Below are 23,802 nucleotides of genomic sequence, written 5' to 3'. Positions count from 1 at the left end.
CAAAATGCAACAACACACAGTGTGACAAGAACAAAAACCTGAGCTGATGCCAGAAGTAGATTTGGGGACCGCGCCCCCAGCCCCCCGCCGCCGCGAGGTGTGCTTCTGCTGATTTTCAAGGTTTACTTTTCTATCCAACCATGTATGTCTGATATCAAAACTATAAATAGAAACCAACACATTTCCAATGACAGTAAATATATCCACTTTCTGCCCCACACTAAACTGGGAAACTCACCAAAAACTAGTCGTTTTCTTTCCACAATTCTATAAAGAATATTTTGTTGTTTTCTTTTTTTTTTTTTAAGTTTATTTATTTTGAGAAAGAGGGAGAGAGAGCACACATGTCTGTGTGGGAGGGGCAGAGAGATAGGGAGAGAGAGAATCTCAAGCAGGCTCCCCACTGTCAGCCTGTAGCCTGATGCCAGGCTGGAACTCACCAACCCAGGATCATGACCTGAGCCAAACTTAAGAGTCTGATGCTTAACCAGCTGAGCCACCCAGACGCCCCAAGAATATTTTGTTTTCAAATCATTCTCACCCCAAGAATATTTTGTTTTCAAATCATTCTCTAACATACCTTGAAGTTGGAAACTAACTTCGACAATGGAGCTTTTAAGAGCATTCTTTGCTCTTCGTTTGGTTAGTGAGTGAATATTTAAAATCCCACAGCCCCTTAAATTTATCTTCCTTAAAGATGACACTGCCTCAGCAGTTCCAGACCTGTGATTTTCCAGACCCTGGGAGGAACCACTGTCCTACTGCAAAGGGTCTATAAATTGCCTGTGAATGCAGCAAATGGTATTTATCAATGTATGGCATTATTTTTGTTTTATGTAGATACCATTAGGATGTCAGCAACATTTAAATTTTTAAAAATGAATATTAATACCATATTGTAACTTAGGAAAATTTAGGTTCCATTTACATCAAAAAGGATGGGAGCCATCCTTTTTAGGTTAAAGGAGGTTAAACCTATATAAGTACCACCTAAAATATCCAAGGATTACTTGGACTGGTTCACTCTCAGCTGCTTATGTTTGTCAACCTCACACCCTGATTTCTTGGGAACAGTTAGGGTTTCAAATATCCTGTGACTTTATATCTGAGAATGCATTTGTAGTTGCAAGACCTCCCATCCTAATTTGTGATTAATTATGGCTCTCCACACCTTTAAGAAAATACAAGTGGTAGGAAATATACCCCTGACTACTCACTAGACAAATCTAGGTCAACTGGAAAAGACAAGTCATACAGTATTCATCTTTATCTGCTGACTCAGGAAGGACCAACACTCTGTGTACACATGATGCTTAACTTTTTGCGTTAACCTGACTGGGCCATAAGGTGCCTAGATATTTGGTTAAACACTATTTCTGGGTATGTCCATGAGAGCGTTCCTGGAAGAGATTAATGTTTGGATCTATACACTGACTGAAGCAGATTTCCCTCCCTGATGAGGGTGGGCCTCACCAAATCCACTGAAGGCCTGAATGGAACAAAAAGGCCGAGTAAGGGAAAATTCACTCTCTCTGCCTGACTGTCTTTAAGCTGGGATGTTAGTCTTTTCCTGCACTTAGATTGGAATTTACACCACCAGCTTTCCTGGGTCTCCAACATGCACGTAACAGATCATAGGACTTCTCAGCTTCCATAATCAATTCCATAATCAATTCCTCAGAATAAATTTCTCTCTCTCTCTCTCTCTCTCTTTCTATATATATATATATATAGATAGATAGATAGATAGATAGATAGATATAGATATATATCTGTATCCGTATCTGTATCCTAGTGGTTCTGTGTCTCTAGAGAAGCCTAACCCAGCACATGTAATCGTACCTATTGTAACTAGGTGGTAGCCTATTTCCACCTTGCCCCCAGCCTTGCACTACCCCACCTTTAGGGTGTTATGATCTCACACCTTCCTGAGGATGCCTCTGCCTTTCTTGAACTTCCAGGTTTAGATAAAAAACACAAATGTGTTGTGGGGTGGGAGGGGATGTCAGAGGCAAATGGAGATATAGTGTGTCATTTGTGCCGTCACTTCCCCCCCCCCCACTCCATTTGCCGTTCATAGCATAATCCCTGGGAAAGGCTCCCAAGGAAGAGTAGAAATCTGGAGGGCAGGAAAGACATTACCTTGTGGAATCCTATAGATGACTTCTCCAGGCTTCCTGAGCTGGTGCAGTATACAGTCGCTATGAATGTTGATCCCCATTCCCAAAATAAATAAGAAGATACCTTAGCAAAGAAGACAGAAGGAAGAAGTTAAAAATGTATCCTGATTTTGGTGTTTTTCTCACAAGCTAAGTTTTTTTTCTTCCTAAAAATGGAGACAAGGGCATTCAATTTCAAATTCTGAGGATGCTACAAAGAATGTCAAAGGGTGGCCAATTAGTCATGGTCCCAAATTTAGTGGAGAGGCCACATTGTTTCATAGAACTGTGTCATATGATAGAGGCAGGTGGCAGAGAAGAAAAAGGGAGGCAACACCATCGGCCAATACTTGAATGAATGAATGAATGAATGAATAGCAAGCTTTTGACTCATTCACAAATAATTAAATTGTGATTGGCAAACTCAACAAGTAATTCCAAATCCCCTTCCTTTGCCTTCCCACACTATAGAGGCTGGAAGTCTGAAAAGTGGTCATGTGACCTATTTCTGCCACAAGGATGTAAAGGGAAGTGAATGTTCTGGGTGTTTCCTTGGAAATGTTTTGCTTTTCTGATAAAAGTGCAGATGGAACAGCACCTCTTCTGTCACCCTCCTCATTCATTGCCAGATGTGATGCCTCGAGTTATAACAACTGTCTTGCAGTCATGGAGTGAATATCATGAGGACCACATACAAACATGTTAAGAACAGTGGAAAAGAAAGTATAGAAAGTTCCTGGGATCTTAATGACATCTGTAAGCAATTGAAGGGATGCAGAAGTCACCTGCCTTTGAACATTCTTGCTATGTAAGAAATATAAATTCTTAATTATTTAAGTCATTATGAACTGGTTTTCTGTGACTCAATGCTCAGAGCATTCCTCATTGATACATCCATTCGCATGAAAGTAACATGAGCTGGACTGGGGAGACTGGCACCTAGTAAACTGGTTTCCACCACTGTCAGTCACACACACACACACACACACACACACACACTTGTTCCCCATACATTGGTTCAGAAAGAGCCCTGGTCTGAGGTGAGGAGAGCCAGGATCAGGGATGCTAGGTCTTACACCCCAATGGGCACCATTACAACCCAGAAACACTCTATTTTTCCACCCAGATGCCCAACCTCACCTCTCAACAATGCGTATTTGTACCGATCAAAACACATGAGGCAAAAAGCAAGAACACTTGAATTCAAAACAGTCAGATCTACTCTCACCTCATTTAGTGTGATATGAAATACGATATGATATGATTTTCAGTCTTGTCTAGTCGAAAGATCATTGGCCGTGGTATGGCATCAAATGGTAACTACACTTATCTTGGTGATCTCTGAATAATGTATAGAATTGCTGAAGCACCATGTTGTGCATCTGAAACTAATATAACATTGTATGTCAACTATACTCCGATAATAATTTTTTTTTTAGTTATTGGCCTGGAAGAAAAGGAAACTGGGGAGAGACACCAATGGCAAGACGTTGAGAGAAGGAGGGGAGATAGCATGCACAGCAGTGGACAAAGCAGGAACCTTGGACTCAGAGTCTGTGCTGTGTGTCCTTGGGCAAGTCACTGACCTTCTCTCAGCCTCCATTTTGTCATCTGTAAAATGGAGATTCTAACAGTACCTATTTCACAAGGATGGTACAAGACTCACTTATGTGTTCATTCATTCATCTATTCATTCACTTATTCATTCAACTACTATTTACTGTTACTATGTACCAAGCACTGTCCTAAACATCAGGGATACAGTAGTGAGAAAACAGTCGAGGTGTCTGTTCTCATGGAGCTTACATTTTAGTGGAAGGAAACAAATGAATTCAAATAATTAAAATTGTTTTAATTATATAATGTCACACCAAAGCAGAAGATCATAGGATCATGAGATAGAGAATGAGCTGGGGAGGGGAAGTGGTGTCTCTACTTTAGATGAGGCGGAAAATCTTTTCTGAAGATTTGGTATTTGTCCTGTGATTTGAATAATGAGAACACACAGAACTGAGGGACAGCAATCTAGTATAGGGATTAGGTGCAAAGGCCCTGAGGCTAGAATAGGTTTACCGTGACTAAGAAGTAGAAACTTTGCAGTTGAAATTTTAAGATAGAGGGAAAAGTGAGAAAATGTGGACTGGATGATAATTAAAAAAAACACAGTAAGCATTATATACGTTGGTGAGGAGTTTGGATTTTTAAGTGCAAGAGAAAGCCAGTGTCAGGTTTTAAGAGGGAAAAATAGGAACGTATTTCTGTTTATTAATATTACAAAAGAAATAAATATGTGGAATACTACATGTGAATTTGTAAAAATAAGAAAATCAAGACACCTTATTCCCACCACCCAGAAATTACCACCGTTAAACACTTTAGTGCGTATCCTTCCAGATTTTCATCTTGTGTAGTATCTAGGCCAGATTTCAATTTCCCCAGGAAGAAGCAAAATGCTCCTTATAGCTGGGTTGAGCAAACCAAAGTCCAACATAGGACCATATCTTGTAGTTGGTCATTATCTCTTTTAAGACCATTTTGACCTCTACCTTTTTAAAACATTTTTTCAGGGCACTGACTTCTTGAAAAGACTGGACTCTTGTACCTCAGAATGCTCCCCTTTCTAGATAAGACTGGCTCATTTTCTCATGGTGCCATTCAGCTTACTTCTTCATTTGCCTTATTTCCTGTAAACTGGCGTAAGTCATTTTCCTGTGTGGTTATGTTACCAGCTTGATGTATAGTTAGGTACATTTATTTGTTTGTTCCCAATTTTAGGGAACTTTTTCCATTTAGATTTTTTTAAGTTTTCTTTAAATTTATTTTTTAAAATTCAAGTTAGTTAATATACAGTGTGGTATTGGTTTCAGGAGTAGAACCCAATGATTCATTACTTCCATGTAACACCCAATGCTCATCCCAACAAGTGACCTCCTTGATACGTATCATAGATTTTTTTTAAGTTTTATTTAAGTAATCTCTACACCCCACATGGGGCTCAAACCCACAACCCCGAGATCAAGAGTTACTTGCTCCCTGGACCGAACCAGTCAGGTGCCCCCACTTAGATTTTTTTTTTTTACCTAAGTTATGAAGTTTTGTGATTCAAAGGACACAACCATATCAAAAGAGAAGCTCTGCCCACCATCGCATTCTCTTTCCCTGAAAATCTATGTGTCACCTTTTTAGTTTTTATCAATCTGATACTCCCTTTTCCAGTTTTATACACACACACACACACACACTTCCCTCCCACCATTTTTACATGACAAGTAGCATACTATATATACTGTTCACACTTGATTTTTATATAACCACATGTTCTGGAGACATCTTACAGGAGCACACAAAGACCTTCCTTGTTTTTGTTTTATTTTGTTTGTTTGTGTCTGTGGCTCCAGAACACTCCATTGTGTGTGTGTATCGGCATTCATATAACTAATCCTCCAGTCATTTGTGTTTTCTTTTTACTTCTCTTTCTTTTTTTTTTTTTTAAGAGAGAGAGAGAGAGAGAGAGTGCACAGAGCAGAGGAAAAGGGCAAAGGGAGACAGAGACAGAGACGCTTAAAGTAGGCTCCATGCTCAGTGCAGAGCCTGATGCAAGGCTCAATCCCGTGACCCTGGGATCATGACCTGACCCTAAATCAAGAGTCAGACACTCAACCAACTGAGGCACCCAGGTGCTCCCGGTCATTTGTGGTTTCAAATGTTGACTCTGACTGCTGTGTGCTAAAGGGGCTATTGAAGGCTAGTACCAGTGGTAGGAAGCTTAGTTTGAAGTTCACTGTCGTGGTCCTGGCAAGAGGTCATCGCTGCTCAGATTAGGACAAAGTTGGAGCAGTGAGGGAGAAGTGAGCCCCGTTGGCACAGTTATGGAACTAAATGCAGCTGTACTAGGCTGATGGATAGAACTGGATGTGTGATGTAAAGAGAAAAATTAAGGATAATCCCTGCATTTTGGTTTGAGTCAAAGTAATGCACAATTGAACCTTCCCAACTTGAGTTCCTCTTGCAGATAATGAAAAAAAAAATTCAACAGTTAGTGTCTTCTACTATTTTAGATAAATGGTCAGGAAAAGTCTCTTTGAGGAGGCACAACTTGATAGAGACCTAAGTAAAGTGAGGGACCAATCTCCATGAATATATGTGGACAGAACATTCTAGACAGAGGGAATGGTCTGTTTGAAAGTTTTGGGGCCAGACCAGCTTGGCCATTTCAGGCCCAGCAGGAAGTTCCCTGAGGCTACAGCACAGTAAATGGATGGAGGCAGGAAATAGGGTTGGGAAATTGTGCAGGACAAACAATATTTGGGTGTCAGAAGCAGAGGCAGTGGTAAGGAATTTGTATTTCATCCTGAGAGTAATAGAATTCTGGAGGATTCTCGGGGCGGGGGGCTGGAATGATGTTTTTCAAAGTGCTCTCCTACTGCTTTATAGAGGAAAGACTGGTAGCAGGGAGAGAAGAGGAGAAGGGAGTCACTAAGGGTTATTGCAGTAGGGTGGGGAGAGGTGATGGTGATTCAGGCTGTTGGAAGGGATATTCACTGGGGTGTGGATGGGAGATCGTCAGGTGTACTCACCCAGGCTAAACCGTATGTCTGTGTACCAATCAGCAGGGTATTCAGCACAGTAAATCAGATAATAGCCTTGGAGAAGTCCATTTCCCATGCAGAAAACAAAGCCTTTGACGAGGAGCACAACTGGAAAAGGCCTCCCTCTAGTACGCAATGAGTAAACAAATGTCCTGGGGTATATGGGAAAGAAAGGACAGAATACACTGTTTAAAAAAAAATCAAATAAGATGAAACAATAAACAATTATATCAAGCCCATTCTTTAATTAATTAATTAATTATTTTGAGAGAGAGAGAGAGAGAGAGAGAGAGTGAGAGGAGGGCAAAGAGAGAGAGAGGGAGGGAAGGTAAGAGAGTGTGGAGCCCAGAGCGGGGCTCAAGTACACCTGGAGCAGGACTCAAATGCACAAACTATGAGGTCATGACCCGAGCCAAAGTCAGATGCTAAATTGAGACACCCAGGTGCCCCACATCAAACCCATTTTATAAAATCATTTTCCGGTGAACTTATGCAAAGAAGAATATTATTATTCAATTCTACAGCAATCATTTATGCTATTATTTATCTCACTTCATTAAAATCCATAGTAGTCACCATTTATTACCTCATTTTATTCTCAGACCAGCCTTGAAAGTTACATTTCCTCTCCATCCAGTAGTTAATAAATTCAATCCTATGAGCCCAGAATTGGAGATCAGCTTTATATCAATCTACAAGTAAAATCCATACCATCCTGAAGAAAGGGAAAGCCTGGCCTGCCCCATGCAGCAGTGCAATGACATTTTTATAGCAGCCACTCAACGATGCATTTTTCTATGTCTCTCTGATAGACTTAATTACTGATACTGTAGCATTTCTAGAAAGTGGACTGAAAAATCTCATGAGAAAAGAAAGAGAGTCCTCTAAATGTTATGGAATCTAGAGTAATCTAGGAAGATCGAACTAAAAAAAATAGAAATAGCCTCAAAATAAAAATTTGCCAAGGTATAATTGAATGCTAGACATCAACTATATCTTCTTTGTAACTTTCCTTCTTTTATCGTTCAATATAACAATCATACAGGTAAGTTCATAAACCTATGTGAACAGGTCTTTAAGATTTTTAAAAATATTTTTATTTATTTTTGAGAGAATGAAAGAGAGACAGAGTGTGAGCAGGGGAGGAGCAGAGAGAGAAGGAGACACAGAATCCACAGCAGGCTACAGGCTCTGAGCTGTCAGCACACAGCCCGACATGGGGCACAAACTCACAGACCGTGAGGTCATGACCTGAGCCAAAGCCCAACCAACTGAGCCACCCAGGCGCCCCGTGCATGAACAGTTTAATGCATAACTATTAAATAAACACCCATATAATCACTAAGCAAGTCAAGAAATAGAACATGCCCATCACTCCCAGAAGCCTCCCATGGGTCCCTCCCTATTCATGGTACCACCATCACCCCAGACATAACCACCATCCTGATTTCTGTGATAATTTCTTTTTGCTTCTTTACAATTTTACCACATTTGGATGCATCTATAAAAATATGGTTTATTTCTGTTCATTTTTAATTCCATACGAATGGACTCATATTCTATGATTATTAGAGTATCATTAATGTCATGTCTTTAACTCATATTGTTAATATAAGCATGTTGTTGCATATAAGCTATATAGTTCAAGCATGTTGTTGTATATAAGCTATATAGTTCATATACTTTCATGGCTGTATATTACTGTTATGTATGAATATGTCACATGTGTTTATCTATTTTACTTTGATGGATATTTGGGTTGCTTCCAAAGTCTTATAACCACTCATTATTTAATGATTTTACATTTTACTTTTAAACCTTTGATACATTTGGAATTTCTTTTGTTGTAAGAAGTTAGATAAGAATCCGACTTAAATCTTTTTCCTAATGGTAGTAAATTTACTTAATTCTTTTTTTCACTGACATGCACTACCATTGGTATTATTAAATTGCCATAAAAATTGATTCTTCTTCTAGACTCTCGATTCTTTTCCATTGATCTACTGATTGCCAGTATTACACTGTTTTAATAATTGTACTTTTAATATATATCTCAATACTAGGTGGGGCTATTTTTTAAGTAAACTCTACTCCTATTGTGGGGCTCAAACTCACAACCCTAAGATCAAGAGTTGTAAGCTCTAGTGACTGAGTCAGCCAGTTGTAGGTGGGACTATTCTTAAATCATTACTCTTTTTGAGGCTTTTCAACTTATTCTATATTATGTATTTCTTCATCTGAACTTTAAAACCAACTCATGGAACACTCACCCCGCTAATTTTAGAAATACTCCTAGATGTAAAAATTAATTAAGGGAGGGAAATCGCAGAAGGGGGACCTCTAAGAGTTTGTAAAAAAGCATAAAAGCAAAGAAAAAACTGGCAAAAAAATAAAAGTCAAAATCAACTTTGTCAAAACTTTGGGTATTAGCCCAGACTTGCAGTAACATGGGGAGCATTTAGGCAAGAAAATAGCTGAATCTCAGGAAGGGCCACAAACACCGTGCATTTTAACTTACTCATCTTAGTCCCATTTCCCACGTTCCAGCTCAGCACAGCCTCAAAAGTAACAGCCCGCATTCCCAGGATTGGAGGGAGGAAAACAGGGCTGGAGCCTTAGTCCCAAAGAGAAGTCATCATGTTATCTGTCTGGTGGTTCCCCTCAAAAGGCTTGTCTTTTGACCACCTCAATCAACCTTACCCAGGGCTAAATGTTTCTGGGGAAGGGGGATGTTTTTGAATGTTTTACTAGGACAGTGGCCTGAGGCAACGGATAACAGGTGGGGCAGATGAAAAACTCATCCAAAAGCTTTAAAGGAAAGATGGAGGAATGAGATGTCCATAAGGGGTTTTGAAAATCTCAGGTATGTTTCTGGGAATCTACACAGCCATGAACATGCATAGGACCATGCACATGTTCAAAAACAGACCTGAAAATGTCCTACACTCTCACCTCTGATTGACCTTAAGGTTTGCACAAGTAGCTAACAAGGCTAAAAGCAGAGCTGTAAACTACATGGGTGATTACTGAACAAGTCCCTTAAAAGACACCCAGAGGTCCTTGGCAAAGACAAGGGAGACTTAATTGGTTTCAGGTGTATAGGGAAAGCTCTGTGCCATCATTAACTGATCATTGAGCTAACAAGCAGTGACTTCAATGGCCACAACAATAAAGATGAAGACTTCAGAGAATGAGTTCAGAAAAGTCACTAAGCAAACAAATGACTATGACAATAGACAGCAACAACAACAAGCCCCTGGAAGGCAGGGAGAATCTGATTCCCAGAGCTGCCACAAAGTATCATCAGAAATGCTTCATTTTCAACAATCAACCGTGGGACATACAAAGAAACAGAAAGGTATGACCCATACACAGGGGAGAAAAGCAACCAAAAGACGGTGATGCTGTCCCTGAGAAGCCCTATCACTGAGCTTACCAGACAAAAACTATAAATTAACTATTTTAAATATATGAAAACATACATTAATACAAGAACTTGTCCACAAATATTTATAGCAGCATTATTTATAGTAACCAAAATGAAACAACCCAAACGGGAATGGATGATGAATGGATAAACAAAATGTTGTACATCCATACAATGACATGTTATTAAACCATAAGAAGGAATAAAGTAGTGGTACATATGCTACATGAATGGACCTTAAAAACAATATCCTACATGAAAGAGGCCAGTCACAAAAGGCCACATATTCTATGACTCCATCCATATGAAATGTCCACAACAGACAAATCCTTAGAGACAGGCGGTTGCCAGGGGCTGGGGGATGAAGGAATGGGGACTGACTGCTACCAGGTACAAGATTTCTTTTGGGGATGATGAAAATATTCCAGAATTAGACCACGGTGAAGGTTGCACAATTTTTTCGACATACTAAAAACCATTTAATTGTACACTTTAGTATGATGAATTTTATGGTATGTGAATTATATCTCAATTTTTAAGTTAACCAAGAGAAAATTCAAGCAGTGGTGCACAGGGGTTAAATTGCAAGGCTTCTTGGGGTGCCTTGGTGTCTCAGTCTGTTGAACGCCCGACTCTGGGTTTTGGCTCAGGTCATGATCTCACAGTCTGTGGGTTCGAGCCCTATGTCAGGCTCCATGCTGATGGTGCAGACCCTGACTGGGATTCTCTCTCCCTCTCTCTCTGCCACTCCCCTGCACTCTCTCTCTCTCTCTCTCTCTCTCTCTCTCTCAGTAAATGAATATATTTTTTTTAATTGTAGGGCTTCTTCCATTTACTAGCTCTATGACCCTGTCACCTAACTTCATTTGTTGTGTCTGTCTCTTCATCCACCCCCCATTTCATAGGGTTGGGGATTAAGTGAGTCAGTATATGCAAGGTGCTTAGACCGGAACAAAGAAGAGATCAGTAAACGTGTTGTTTTTGGTAATGTGTTTATTAGGTTGTTGTTGACATTACCCTTTTATTCAGGTACAGGTGGTTCCTTTGCACTAACTCAGGTCTTTTTTGTGTGTTCCCCAGTACATTTTTAAGTTTCTTCACATAGATTTTGCACATTTTTTGTTATGTTTAATCCCACGCTTTTTAAAATCTTATTTTGTGTGACTGTCCATGGGATTTTCCATTGACCTCTATTAACTGATTGTTTTACATATAGAAGGCCTTTGATTTTTCTATTATTAATATATTAATTTTGTTCCCAACCACATCCTGAATTCCTTATTATTTATAATAGCTTTCCAGTATATTTTCCAGGATTTCCTGTAAATAATGTTATACTTAGTCTTAGAAGATTCTGGAAGGCTTCATTCTTTGACCGTGCTCTGGAATGACATATAGCACTAGAATTACACAGTCTTTAAAAATTTGGCAGAAGCTTTTTGTGAAATCTGTCTAGGACTACACTGCTGGGAGGAGGGTTTGTTGTTACTATTGATAATATCTCTATTTCTCTCAGAATAATTGGTTTCTTTGTCTTATCTATGCCTTCTGGGGCACTCTAGTAAGTCCTGAAAAACACATGTTTTTTATACAAAATCATGCTTATCACTCAAGTTTTTAAATGTATTTGCATAAGGCTGAGAAGATCATACTTTATGATACTTTTAAACTCTCAGTACATTTTCTTATTACTCCTTCACCACAAGGGTCTTTCTTACTATCCTTTTATAGCCACATCCTCTCCCCATTCCTGGTAACCACTAACCTGTTTTCATTTTCCACAGTTTTGTCATTTCAAGATTATGTTAAGTGGATCGAACATATGTAGTTTTTAAAGTGTTTTTTGTCACTCAGCATGATTCCTTCAAGATTCATCCAAGTTCCGAGATTTATTTGTAAGTGAAAAAAAGGAAGCTGATAAAGAGTATATTACAAAAAGCTTGCCATCGTTTTGTAATCAAGAAAAGGAGGGGCGCCCGGGTGTCTTGGTTGGTTAAACATCTGACTTCACGAGCCCCCCGTCTGGTTCTGCGCTAACAGCTCAGAGCCTGGAACCTGCTTTGGATTCTGTGTGTCTCTCTCTCTGCCCCTCCCCTGCTTATGCTCTGTCTCGCTCTGTGTCTCAAAAAATAAAATAAAATGTTTAAAAAAATATTTTAAGGAAATAATATATACATTTATTTTTTATAAAAGCATTATTGAGATAAAATTCACATATACAAAATTCACCCTTTGAAGTGCACAATTCAGTGGTTTTTAGTATAGTCACAAAGTTGTGCAGTCATCACCATTATCTAATTCCAGGATATTTTCATCACCCCAAAAAGAAATCCCGTAACTGGTGGCAGTCAATTCCAATTTTCCACACCCCCAACACCACCAGCTTCTGTCAACAACCAATCTACTCTGTCTGTAAGGATTTGCTTCTTCTGAACATTTCTTACCAATGTAATCACACACGATGTGGTCTTCTGTGACTGAGTCCTTTCACTTAGCATAATGCTTTCCAGGTTCATCCACGTTGTACTGTGTATCAGAACCTCCCTCCCTCTTGGGGCGCCTGGGTGTCTCAGTCGGTTAAGCACCGACTTCGGCTCAGGTCATGATCTCGCGGTCGGTGAGTTTGAGCCCCGCGTCGGGCTCTGTGCTGACAGCTCAGAACCTGGAGCCTGTTTCAGATTCTGTGTCTCCCTCTCTCTGACCCTCCCCCGTTCATGCTCTGTCTCTCTCTGTCTCAAAAATAAATAAAAACATTAAAAAATTTTAAAAAAAGAACCCCCTTCCCTGTTAAAGCTGAATAATATTCAATTATATGGATATACCACAATTTGTTTACCCATTTGTCAACTGATAGAAATATGGGGGTTTTTTTTCCACTTTTTAGCTACTAGGAGTAATGCTGCCATGAGCATTCATGTCTAAATTTTATGTGAATGTATATTTTCCATTCTCTTGGGTAGATACCTAGAAGTGGAATTTGTGGGCCTTATGGTTATATTAACATTTTAAGGAACTGACAAACTGTTTATCAAAGTGGTCACATTTGCTTACTTTTGCAAAACAAAACAAACCCTAAAGGGTAAATGAGAAACTAATTTTAAAAGATACTTAGCTATAGAGGGCAGAAGGAAGGGAAAGGATAAAGAGTATAAGGGATTGAGGTGGAAATGAAACGTCACTGAATTTACCTTTTTTTTAAAAAAAATTTTTTTTAACATTTATTTATTTTTGAGAGATAGAGTGAGACAGAGCATGGGTGGGGGAGGGGCAGAGAGAGGGAGGGACGCAGAATCCAATGCAGGCACCAGGCTCTGAGCTGTTAGCACAGAGCCCGACGCAGGGCTTGAACTCACAGACCACAAGATCATGACCTGAGCTGAAGTTGAATGCTTAACCAACTGGGCCACCTAGGCACCCCATTTACCTTTTTATATAGCTTTGAAATATGGCCCATGTGAATGCCTTTATGTTTAAAAAGTTGCAAAAAGAGCAAACTGTAAAAGTGAAAACAAAGAGAAACATAAATCCAGTTGTATATAAAGTTGGTAACACAAGCACATACACAAAAAGAATCCTTTCAAGTGACTTTTGAACATGGTATTATGACTGTATATCCTTAGTGGGACAGAAAGAATGGCACAGAAATAACAACTGATTTTTTTATTTTTATCAGTAATAATGGTATTGTAATATAAATTATTTTATTAATATTGTCAGAGAAAGCCAACAAGTATACATGCTATTGTGATTAAGAACTAAGATTTTCAGGGGCTCCTGGGTGCCCTAGTCAGTTGGGTGTCCAACTCTTGATTTTGGCTCAGGTCATCATCCCAGCGTTGTGGAATTGAGCCCCAGGTCGGGTTCAACACTGAGCACTGAGCGTGGAGCCTGCTTAGGATTCTCTCTTTCTCTCTTGCGCTCTCTCTCTCTCTCTCTCACCCCCTCTGCCTTTCTCCCCTGCTCACATGCTCTTTCTCTCTCTCTCTAAAATAAAAATAAAGGTAAAAAAGAAACTAAGATTTTTGGTGTAAAAGAAAAGGATATGAATATAAAGTCAAAGGAAATGTAATGTTGAATTTGAATTGGAGGTATCATATAAATTCATGACTTGTAATTCTGACCCACTCAAAGACCTAGGAGTAATGACACGCCCGTAGCAATAAGCACCAGGTCTTCATTTGTGAATGCTATTCTCTAAAAGAAGCAGGCCACCATGGAGAAACAGCTCATTCCAGATCAAAGGCAGAAAAAGTATAAGGTGAGACAGAAGTGTTTTGGTTGTGTTGGAAAGTAAGGAAACAATCCAAGATCAAAAGGGAGATGACGGGGACTCTCAAAATTACATTCGTGCCAACCGGAAAGGAGTTCCACTGGCTAAATTTGTAACAAACTGCATATCAAAAAGAATAATGCCTATAGTTGATGGTTAATATCTGTAAACTGAGGCTAATCTTTACTACCTCATTGGATTCCTGTAAAAATTAAATGTTTATGCAAGGAAAAATGCCTGACACAGGATAGTTGCTGAAGATTTTGTTTCTCTTCCCCTTCATACCCCATGAAGCCTTGAGAGCCTAAAGGTAGCTTAAGTTCTCAAAGGGAAAGGGTCCTGGAAGGCTACAGAAAACTTATTTGAAAAATTTTTTAAATAGTTGCTTGCCTCCCAGAGTGGCCCTGTCAGTGCCAACAATGCCCCCAAACTGGTGCTCGCATGTGAGCCATGCTTCCAGATCAAATCACATATCTGCCTCACCCCTAACCTCTAGACCTTTTAAATCTGAATGCAAAGCCAAAACTCATCATATCTCATCCAAAGGAGTGTGTTATAATCAGAACAGGCTCATGGCTATAATAAAGAACTCTAAAGTATCAGAGTTTCCACATAACAAAAGTTCATTTCTTGCTCATGCCACAGCATAATGTTCAGCGGTGGTGCTCTGCTCCACAATCATTCAGGATCCAGACTCTTCCAGGCCATCTTCCTCCTCTGATGGGCAAACAGAGAGAGCATAGAGGATGGTGTATACGTTTTCCCAAGGGCCAGGCCGTAGGCTGGAAGTGGCCTCACTGGGAAATGTAGCCTCACTGGATTTCCCAGCAGGAAAAAGGAAAAGAGGGTTGGTGAAACCCATCAAAAGGAACAGGCTCTCGAAAGTCAGGAGCCCCAGAAGGGCAAATAATCCTTCTGATCTGAATGATTTTGCTGCTGGAAAGCTGGAAGCAGTTCAAAATAAATGTTTCAATGTAGAAAGCAATAAAAACAATGAAGATAAAGGAAAAGAGAGTCAAGTAGCCCAAGAGGTTGACAATTAGTGCTAAGGAGGGTGCAGGTGAGTTTCACATTCAGATCCCACATATGCTCTGAGACTCAGTTTTCCTGATCTGGGACCACTTTGCTTTAATTCCCTCCTACACTGCTAATGACATTTTCATTCTCTTGTGTTTGTTCTGATACAGAGACTGATAAGTACTCTGTAAATATAAAGTTTTCTATCACTGCTAAGTAAATATTCATTTTGGGGGACTCTTATTGGAAAGGGTTAACTGAAATTCCAAATTCAAATTAAATTAAAGAAACAACCTTTAAAATTACACATCTTCCATAGACCAACTCATATTTAACTAAGTCTTCTTCAAATATAAATGCTATTGCTAAGATTATCAAGCCTATTGAAGACTTTTCACTATATGAAATTTTAGATTTCATTGTCAATCAAAATAAATTCAAATTCTATATGTAAATACAAGGTTTCCATGTATATATTTACTTGTTATGTGTAGTAATAATTCCTTCCTCAATTCATGTCTCCCTTCACCGCCACCCCATTGTTTTGCTTTCCTTTACAGCAAAACTCCTTCAAAGAGTTGTCTATACTTGCCATCTCTCTGTCTCTCCTCCTCTTCTTTCTTCCTTCCCCAGCCACAGAAACTGATCTTGGCAAGACCACCAGAGACCTTCATATTTCCAGATCCAAGAGTCCATTTTCAGCTCTCTTCTTATTTGACAAGTTAACCTCTCCATCCTTCTGGAAACACTTTCTTCACTCAGCTTCCAGCACACCACTTTCTCTTGGTTCTTCTTCTTTACTGATTTCTCCTCATTTTCTTTTGCTGCTTTCTCTTTATTTCCTTGACCTGTAAATATTGGAGTACTCCAGGTCTCAGGACTCTTTTCTTTATTTATAGCCTCTATAGATGAGACCATGTCTAGTCTCATATCTTTAAATATCATACACAGAGTGACAACTCCCAAATTTATGTCACCAGACAGGATGTCTGCAGTCCTTGAACTCAGATTCATACAGCCAGTGTTCCACTAGACTTCCAGTTTAAAGGATATCTCAAAGTTAATACATCCAAACCCAAAACCCTGATTCCCCACCCTTCCCCAAACCTGCACTTCCCTAAGTCTGCCTCATCTCAGTAAATGGCAAGTTCATTCTTCCAATTGCTGATTGTGGACCTTGAACCACTGTTGACTCCTCTCTCTCTCTCTCTCTCACTCTCTCTCTGCCTCTCTCTCTCATATACCACATTAAATCTATTAACAAATCATTTCAGCTCTACATTCAAAATATTTCCAGAACCTGACTGCCTCTCACCAACTCTATCAAATAGAAAAATATCAAGAAGTTCTCCAAAAGTTGGAAACTTAACAGAATACTTCCAAATAATTTATGGCTCAAAGAGTAAGCTTCAAAGGATATCAAAAACTATATTGAACTCAATGAAAATTAAAATTACAATGTATCAGAATTCATGGGACACAGCTAAATCAGTGCTGAGACGGAAATTTGTTGCACTAAATGCATACAATTAGAAAAGACGAAAGGTCTCAAAGCTCCCACCTTAAGAATCCAGGGAAAAAAAGATCATAATAAATTCAAAAGAGGCAGAAGAAAGGCAATAATAAAGATAAAAGCAGAAATCAAGGAAATTAAACATTAAAACGATAAGTGAGAGAGGAGAGGGAAGAGAGAGTTACTGCTGAGCCAGGGAAGAATCTGAAGCTCACAGATGTGGTAATTTTCCTAGGACCACATGAGATGAGATTCAAATTAGGGTCCTCTGCTTCACAATAACTCACTCATTTCCAGTTGGAAAGAGAAATTGTGATCAACATATACAACTGGGGGAAAAAATCCCACATACCCTTCAAAAGAACCCAGGTTTGGTTTTCAGACATTTTAGTTCAAAGATCTATTACATCTATTGGAGTCATCTGTTGTATTTGCCACCCAATATTCATTCTTCCTTCTTAGAGTAACTACCTTGGTTCTCCTTCCCATCCTAGCCCACAAGAGGGTTCATCCTCTTCAGGCTCCTCAGCCAATCAAAACAGGGATAGCCTTATCACTCTGGTTATTTCAGAAATTGGCATGTGACCCAACAAATCCCAATAAGGTTTTGCTTACATTTTTTTGAGAACTGTTCTTTTCCACATGTCCTGGATCAGAGAGGATATAAGCTGTTAGATCCTACAGGTGTCTTGCCACCACTAAAGGACAGCCTTTCAGAGAACAGAACCAGAAAAGGTAGAGCCAATAGCTGGAGAGAGAAACTGAGTCTTGATGGTATCTTTAGAACCACGCATCAATCTGGACCTGAAGTCAGAGTTTTTCAGTCATGAGAGTTAACAAATTCAGGTTTTATGTAAGTCCATTTGAATTGATTTTTCTGTTACTTGGAACTGAAAGAGTCCTTATTAAAGCACCATCACACTGTTCTTCTTTGAAATAAATCAAACTTTTCCAAAGATAAAGCCAGGAATGGTGAGGGTTTTCAGTTGTATTTAATCATAAAATAGAGTTGCCCCCCAATTTTTCCCTTTGGACCAGAACCCACCAAGAGGTTCTTCTGTATGCCAAAGGGCATTGGGCCAACTAATCCTCTGAGCCCTTGGTTCACTTCCCTGAGTCCTTCCAATGAAATAATAAACACTGACAATGAATAGTCACTTGTCTGTATATACACAGGTGATACCTGTTATTGTAAATAATGGTTTTGGATATATTAGAGAGCGGGGTATGTAGGCCAAATGCAAGGGTGACTAGACACAGAATGAGTCAGTGATGCATCCCATCCAAGCTTACATTTTTTATGGACCTTGAGTCAAATGGTGGCCCCCTAGAAAAGATGTGTCCATCCCTAATCCCCAGAACTTGTGAATATCACTTTATAGCAAAAGAGTGAAGACTGTGTTATATGGCAAAAGATGTGATTAAATTAAGGATCCTGAGAAGAGAGTATCCTGGATAGTCTGGGTGTACCCTGACTGCAATCACATGTAGCCTCATACAAGAAAGGGGCAGAAAAAGAGAAGAAAGACACACAGACAAAAGGCAATGTGAAGACAGAGAACAGAGATGTGACCACAAGCCAAGGAATGTTGATAGCCACCAGAAGACGGAAGAGGTAAGAAATGGGTTTTCCAGAGGGACCACAGCGCTGCTGACACCTTGATTTCAGACTTGTGGCCTCCAGAATGGCGAGAGAAAAAAATTTCTGTTCTTTCAAGCCACTCAGTTTGTGGTGATTTGTTATAGCAGCTACAGGGAAATAATAAGTCTTGTTAGAGTAATATTAGGCCATTGAGATTAATTTCAGCTCAGACATTTGGTAGGAAACACCAGCAAAGGACACCAGACAGCTAATGTTTGTATAGTGCTTCCTAAGTTCCAAGTAATATTCTAGGTACTATGCACATATTAACCCACTTAGTTATTAAAGTTACCTAGAGGGCACCTGGGTGGTTCAGTTGGTTAAGCGTCTGACTTCAGTTCAAGTCATGATCTCATGGTTTGTGGGTTTGAACCCCATGTCAGGCTCTGTGCTGCCAGCTCAGAGCCTGGAGTCTGCTTCGGATTCTGTGTCTCCCTCTCCCTTTAACCTTCGCCTGCTCACACCCTGTCTTCCCCCCTCCCTCCCTCTCTCTCTCTCAAAAATAAGAAAGAAAGAAAGAAAGAAAGAAAGAAAGAAAGAAAGAAAGAAAGAAGAAAGTTACCCTAGGAGATAGGTATTACTATATTATTCCATTTTACAGATAAGGAAACTGAGGCACAATGAGAACTGGTATTTAGGTACAGGTAGAGCTAGTTCCAGAGTGTATGCTCTTGATCACATCACTCTCTAGCAGTTACTATGTGGAAAAGGAATCAATCAGGCACATGGGGATTAGTCTACATCAGAGGTTCTCACTTCTGGTTGTACTTTCAAATCACCTTTAGGCTTTAGGAACCCTAAAGGGGAAGAGTCACACTGAAGACAAATTATTCAGAATCTTCAGCATAGAATCTTGAACATCAGTAGTGCTTAAGATTTCCATCAGATGATTCTAATGTGAAGCCAAGGTTAAAAAACACTGACATAATAACCTCCAATTTGCACATTTAACTAATTTTTTCAAGTTGGCTTTGACCAGATGTTTGGCTTCTCCAAAGGCTATGCCTACACAGAGAAATTAGATTGCCAAACCTAGTAAAAGGTCTAATTCAGCAAAACCACGTTGTTTTTTCCTGAAGTGGAATAGCTGACCATTTACTATTAAGGGCTGGACCATGGGAAAAATTCAATGTGAGGTGTCCCCAAAGCAAGGATCCTGAGACTTCTTGTCATCTTGCTTTGACACCCTACAAGTGAAGATAGTTAGGTTCCGTTATCCACCCCTAGTAGATATCTTCTGGTTTGAATCATCTAGTGGTCATGATCCAGTAGATCTATTTTAATTGTGAAAAACATTGAAATGATTAGCTCATGAAGACTTAAAATAAATGAAGCCATTTTGAAGTTTTCTGTTTATGTTTTTTTATATCTTCATATTTGTGTCCTGGTAGTGCTGGGGGCTCACTCACTCACTTCTCCCTCTTCCTGCCTCTACCTCAACAGAGAAGTTCAATCTGAACATGTAATGAACTACCAAAGTTTTAAGGAACTTGGAGGGTTCCTCTGAGTGATAGAAAGATAATCATCATACAAGAGACATACTACTATTGATCACTATTTATACCCCCAAAGATCAAAATCTGAGTATACAAATAGAATCAGATCAACCTCTTGGCCTGAGTAACTAATCAATTAATTCGAATAACTAGTTAAACTTTTTTTAAAAAAAATTTTTAAGTGTTTATTCATGTTTGAGAGAGAGAGAGAGAGAGGTGAGAGTGGGCAAGAGAGAGTGGGCAGAGAGAGAGGGAGACAGAGAAACCGAAGCAGGCTCCAGGCTCTGAGCTATTAGCACAGAGTCCAATGCAGGGCCCAAACCCATGAACTGTGAGATCATGACTTGAGCCAAAGTCAAAAGCTTAACCAACAGAGTCACCCAGGTGCCCCTAACTTATCTTTTCAAGTTGACTGTTTGAGGTGGGTTTTGGCACTGTGTAGGAACACCTGCTCAGCCATTCACTCCAACTGCTCTTGACAAAATAAGTAAATTGTAGATAGCAACATGGGGTGATTTTCAGCTTGAAGCACAAAATCCAGTAAGCTTTGCAGGCTCAGGGCAAAGTATGTAGACTGTTGGACACAAATACATCATCTCTCTAGGCTACAACTTTGTCCCCTTTATTTTTCATTGTTTGCAAAAAGAAATTTATGGTTTTCTAATTCCAGCTCTTTGGCTTTATACTGCAGCCCAGCTTTATTTTTTCTTTTTGTTTTTGTTTGTCTTGCCAGTTTTTAAATATAATTTATTGTCAAGTTAGCTAACATACAATGTATACAGTGTGTTCTTATCTTCAGGAGTAGATTCCCATGATTCATCGCTTACATACGACACCCAGTGTTCATCCCAACAAGTGCCCTCCTCAATGCCCATCACCCATTTTCTTCTCTCCCCCATCACCCCCCCACCAACCCTCAGTTCGTTCTCTGTATTTAAGAGTATCTTATGGTTTGCCTCCCTCCATTTGAAACTATTTTTCCCCTTCCCTTCCCCCATGGTCTTCTATTAAGTTTCTCAAATGCCACATATGAGTGAAAACGTATGATATCTGTCTTTCTCTGACTGACTTATTTCACTTATGTAGCCCAGCCTTATAGGGCTTCTCATGCTGTTCGGAAACTGTTCTATATAGCCATGTAGCAATGAGGCCTATATAGTGCCATCATTCTGAGAACTTCTGAGAAATTTCTACCTTGATTTAAATATTGTCCTGGCACTCAGTAGCCCCAATCAATGAGTACCATTTTTTTAAATTTTATTTAAATCCAAGTTAGTTAATATACAGTGTAATAATGATTTCAAGATTGGAATTTAAAGATTCATCACTTACACATAATACCCAGTGCTTATCCCAACACCCATTTATAAAGGAAACCACTTTCAAGGGCAAAATGGGTGATGGACATTGAGGAGGGCACTTGTTGAGATGAGAACTGGGTGTCGTATGTAAGCAATGAATCATGGGAATTTACCCCCCAAACCAAGAGCACACTGTACATGCAGTACATTAGCCAACTTGACAATAAATTATATTTGGGGCGCCTGGGTGGCGCAGTCAGTTAAGCGTCCGACTTCAGCCAGGTCACGATCTCGCGGTCCGTGAGTTCGAGCCCCGCGTCGGGCTCTGGGCTGATGGCTCAGAGCCTGGAGCCTGTTTCCGATTCTGTGTCTCCCTCTCTCTCTGCCCCTCCCCCGTTCATGCTCTGTCTCTCTCTGTCCCAAAAATAAATAAACGTTGAAAAAAAAATTAAAAAAAAAAAAAAGAAAGGACACCACTTTCAAAAATGGATCTGCCTCAGTGCATCTCCCTCCTACATCTCCATTCCATTGTTCATGCTGATGAAAAAAGGAAAAGCCTTTTCTGAGGTCTCTGTGGCAGAATTTACCATGCGAAAGTTTCAGTCCTGACATTCATAAGCATCTGCTGCTATCTCCCACACTCTATCCCCCAACTTATAGTCATGGAGCCACGGGACTCATGAAAAGTAACCCCCCATTCTCCTATCATGCTTAGCTCTCCACAGGTTTAGAAACTTGTACCATGGGACCCAAAGTCCATTGCACATTAAACCTGAGAACAGAAAAAGTAATAGTTACAATGAAACAAAGGAAACTATTACAGACAGAATGTTTATGTCCCCCCAAAATTCATAGATTGAAATCTAATCCACAATGTGATGGTATTTGGAGATGGTGCCTTTGGAGGTAATTAAGTCATGAAGGTTGAGCCTTCGTGAATGGGATTAGTGCCCTTATAAAAAGAGGCAAGAGAGCTCACTCACCCTATTCCCACTATGTGAGGATACAACAGAAAGTCAGCCACCTGGAAGCCAGAAAATGGCCATCAACCAAACTGAACCTTGCTAGCACCATGATCTTAGACTTCCAGCCTCCGGAACTGTGAAAAATAAATTTCTGTTGTTGATAATCCACTCAGCTTATGGTGTTGTATTATATGAACCTGCACTAAGATCAAAACACTCAGAACAAATTGGTGGAAAGTTTAGAAACACAAACCAATGAGCTTAGCATAGTAAAACTGAGTACAAGTAGAGGCCACCAAAATCAACAAGTAAACAAGTCCTGCAAAATGTTCAAATTTTCAAAGATAAATGCTAAAACCCATTGGAGGGACTTTAGCTTCCAGTCAACATGGAGTCAACAAGGACTAGATTTATCATCCAGGCTGAACAAAAATACAAACAAGACAAATTATACAAAACAATGATTTATAAAACATTGAACATCAGGCAATGAAAGACAAAGATCCCTGAGAGACACACACACACACAAATGATGTGAGCTTATAACTCATCTAGTTTACTTCGAGAGAGAGTTTTCCTTCCCAGGAAAGATGCCCTTCTCTCAGACAGAAGTTTGCAGATTGGCTGCATTGAAGAAAGAGAACTGAGATTCCAGATCAAGATATCTAGAAGTCTCAGGAGAGAGTACTGAAGATGAGAGATATACAAAGAGACCTGCGTCTCAATTATTCAGCGGAATCTTAATTAATGCACTTATGTAAGGAAAGGATCACTCAAAAGGATTAAAGGCAATAGTGCCTAGTGCTTACACATGGCCAGGCATAGAGCCCCTTCCTACCAGCTAGACAGAGAAATATGGTACATTGGGTAGAGTATTCATAAAGTGCTTACCTCAGAGGAGAGGATTAATTATCCCTGTCACCAGCACTCTTCTAGAACCACTTAAAAACTCAGATCAAGTCCTGAAAGGATCAAAGTATTTCCAAGTAATTCAACTGCATCCCAGAAAAAAGTCAAGAATATTTATAGAAATACAAACATATTTAACATTCAAATAGCTACCTATGACCATCCAATCAAAAATTTCCAGCCATACAAAGAAATGGGAAACATCCCCCTTCATGAGAGGAAAAATCAATCAAAACTGACACAGAAATGACACAGATGTTAGAATTAGCAGACAATGACATTAAAGAAGTTATTATAACTGTTCCAGTTATGGAATGAATAAGTCATGGGGATAAAAGATACATCATAGGGAATATAGTCAGTGGTATTATATAAGCATTATAGGGTGACAGACAGTAGCTTCACTTGTGGTAAGCATAGCATAATGTATACTGCTCAAATTGCTGTTGTACACCTAAGACTAATATAACATTGTGTGTCAATTATACCTCAATTTTTAAAAAACCACCTATTA

At 39.5% G+C, this 23,802-nt stretch overlaps 1 protein-coding gene across 1 annotated transcript in view; it reads right to left on the bottom strand.

Moving 5' to 3' along the window:
- The window catches only part of SRD5A2 (steroid 5 alpha-reductase 2), a 41,477-nt gene that overhangs the window by 5,202 nt on the left and 12,473 nt on the right, over positions 1-23,802 (bottom strand). The window contains exons 2-3 of the mRNA XM_047069075.1: positions 6,737-6,900; positions 2,143-2,244 (exon numbers count right to left, since the gene is read on the bottom strand). Coding sequence (XP_046925031.1) covers positions 2,143-2,244; positions 6,737-6,900 — 266 coding nt within the window. The remainder of the gene's footprint in view (positions 1-2,142; positions 2,245-6,736; positions 6,901-23,802) is intronic.

This window comes from Lynx rufus, unplaced genomic scaffold (genome assembly GCF_022079265.1).
Source record: "Lynx rufus isolate CCGP_SWC_20201006 ecotype Redwood Valley unplaced genomic scaffold, mLynRuf1.p SCAF_8, whole genome shotgun sequence".
Taxonomy (NCBI): domain Eukaryota; kingdom Metazoa; phylum Chordata; class Mammalia; order Carnivora; family Felidae; genus Lynx; species Lynx rufus.
This window is presented reverse-complemented; position numbering and strand designations above follow the sequence as displayed.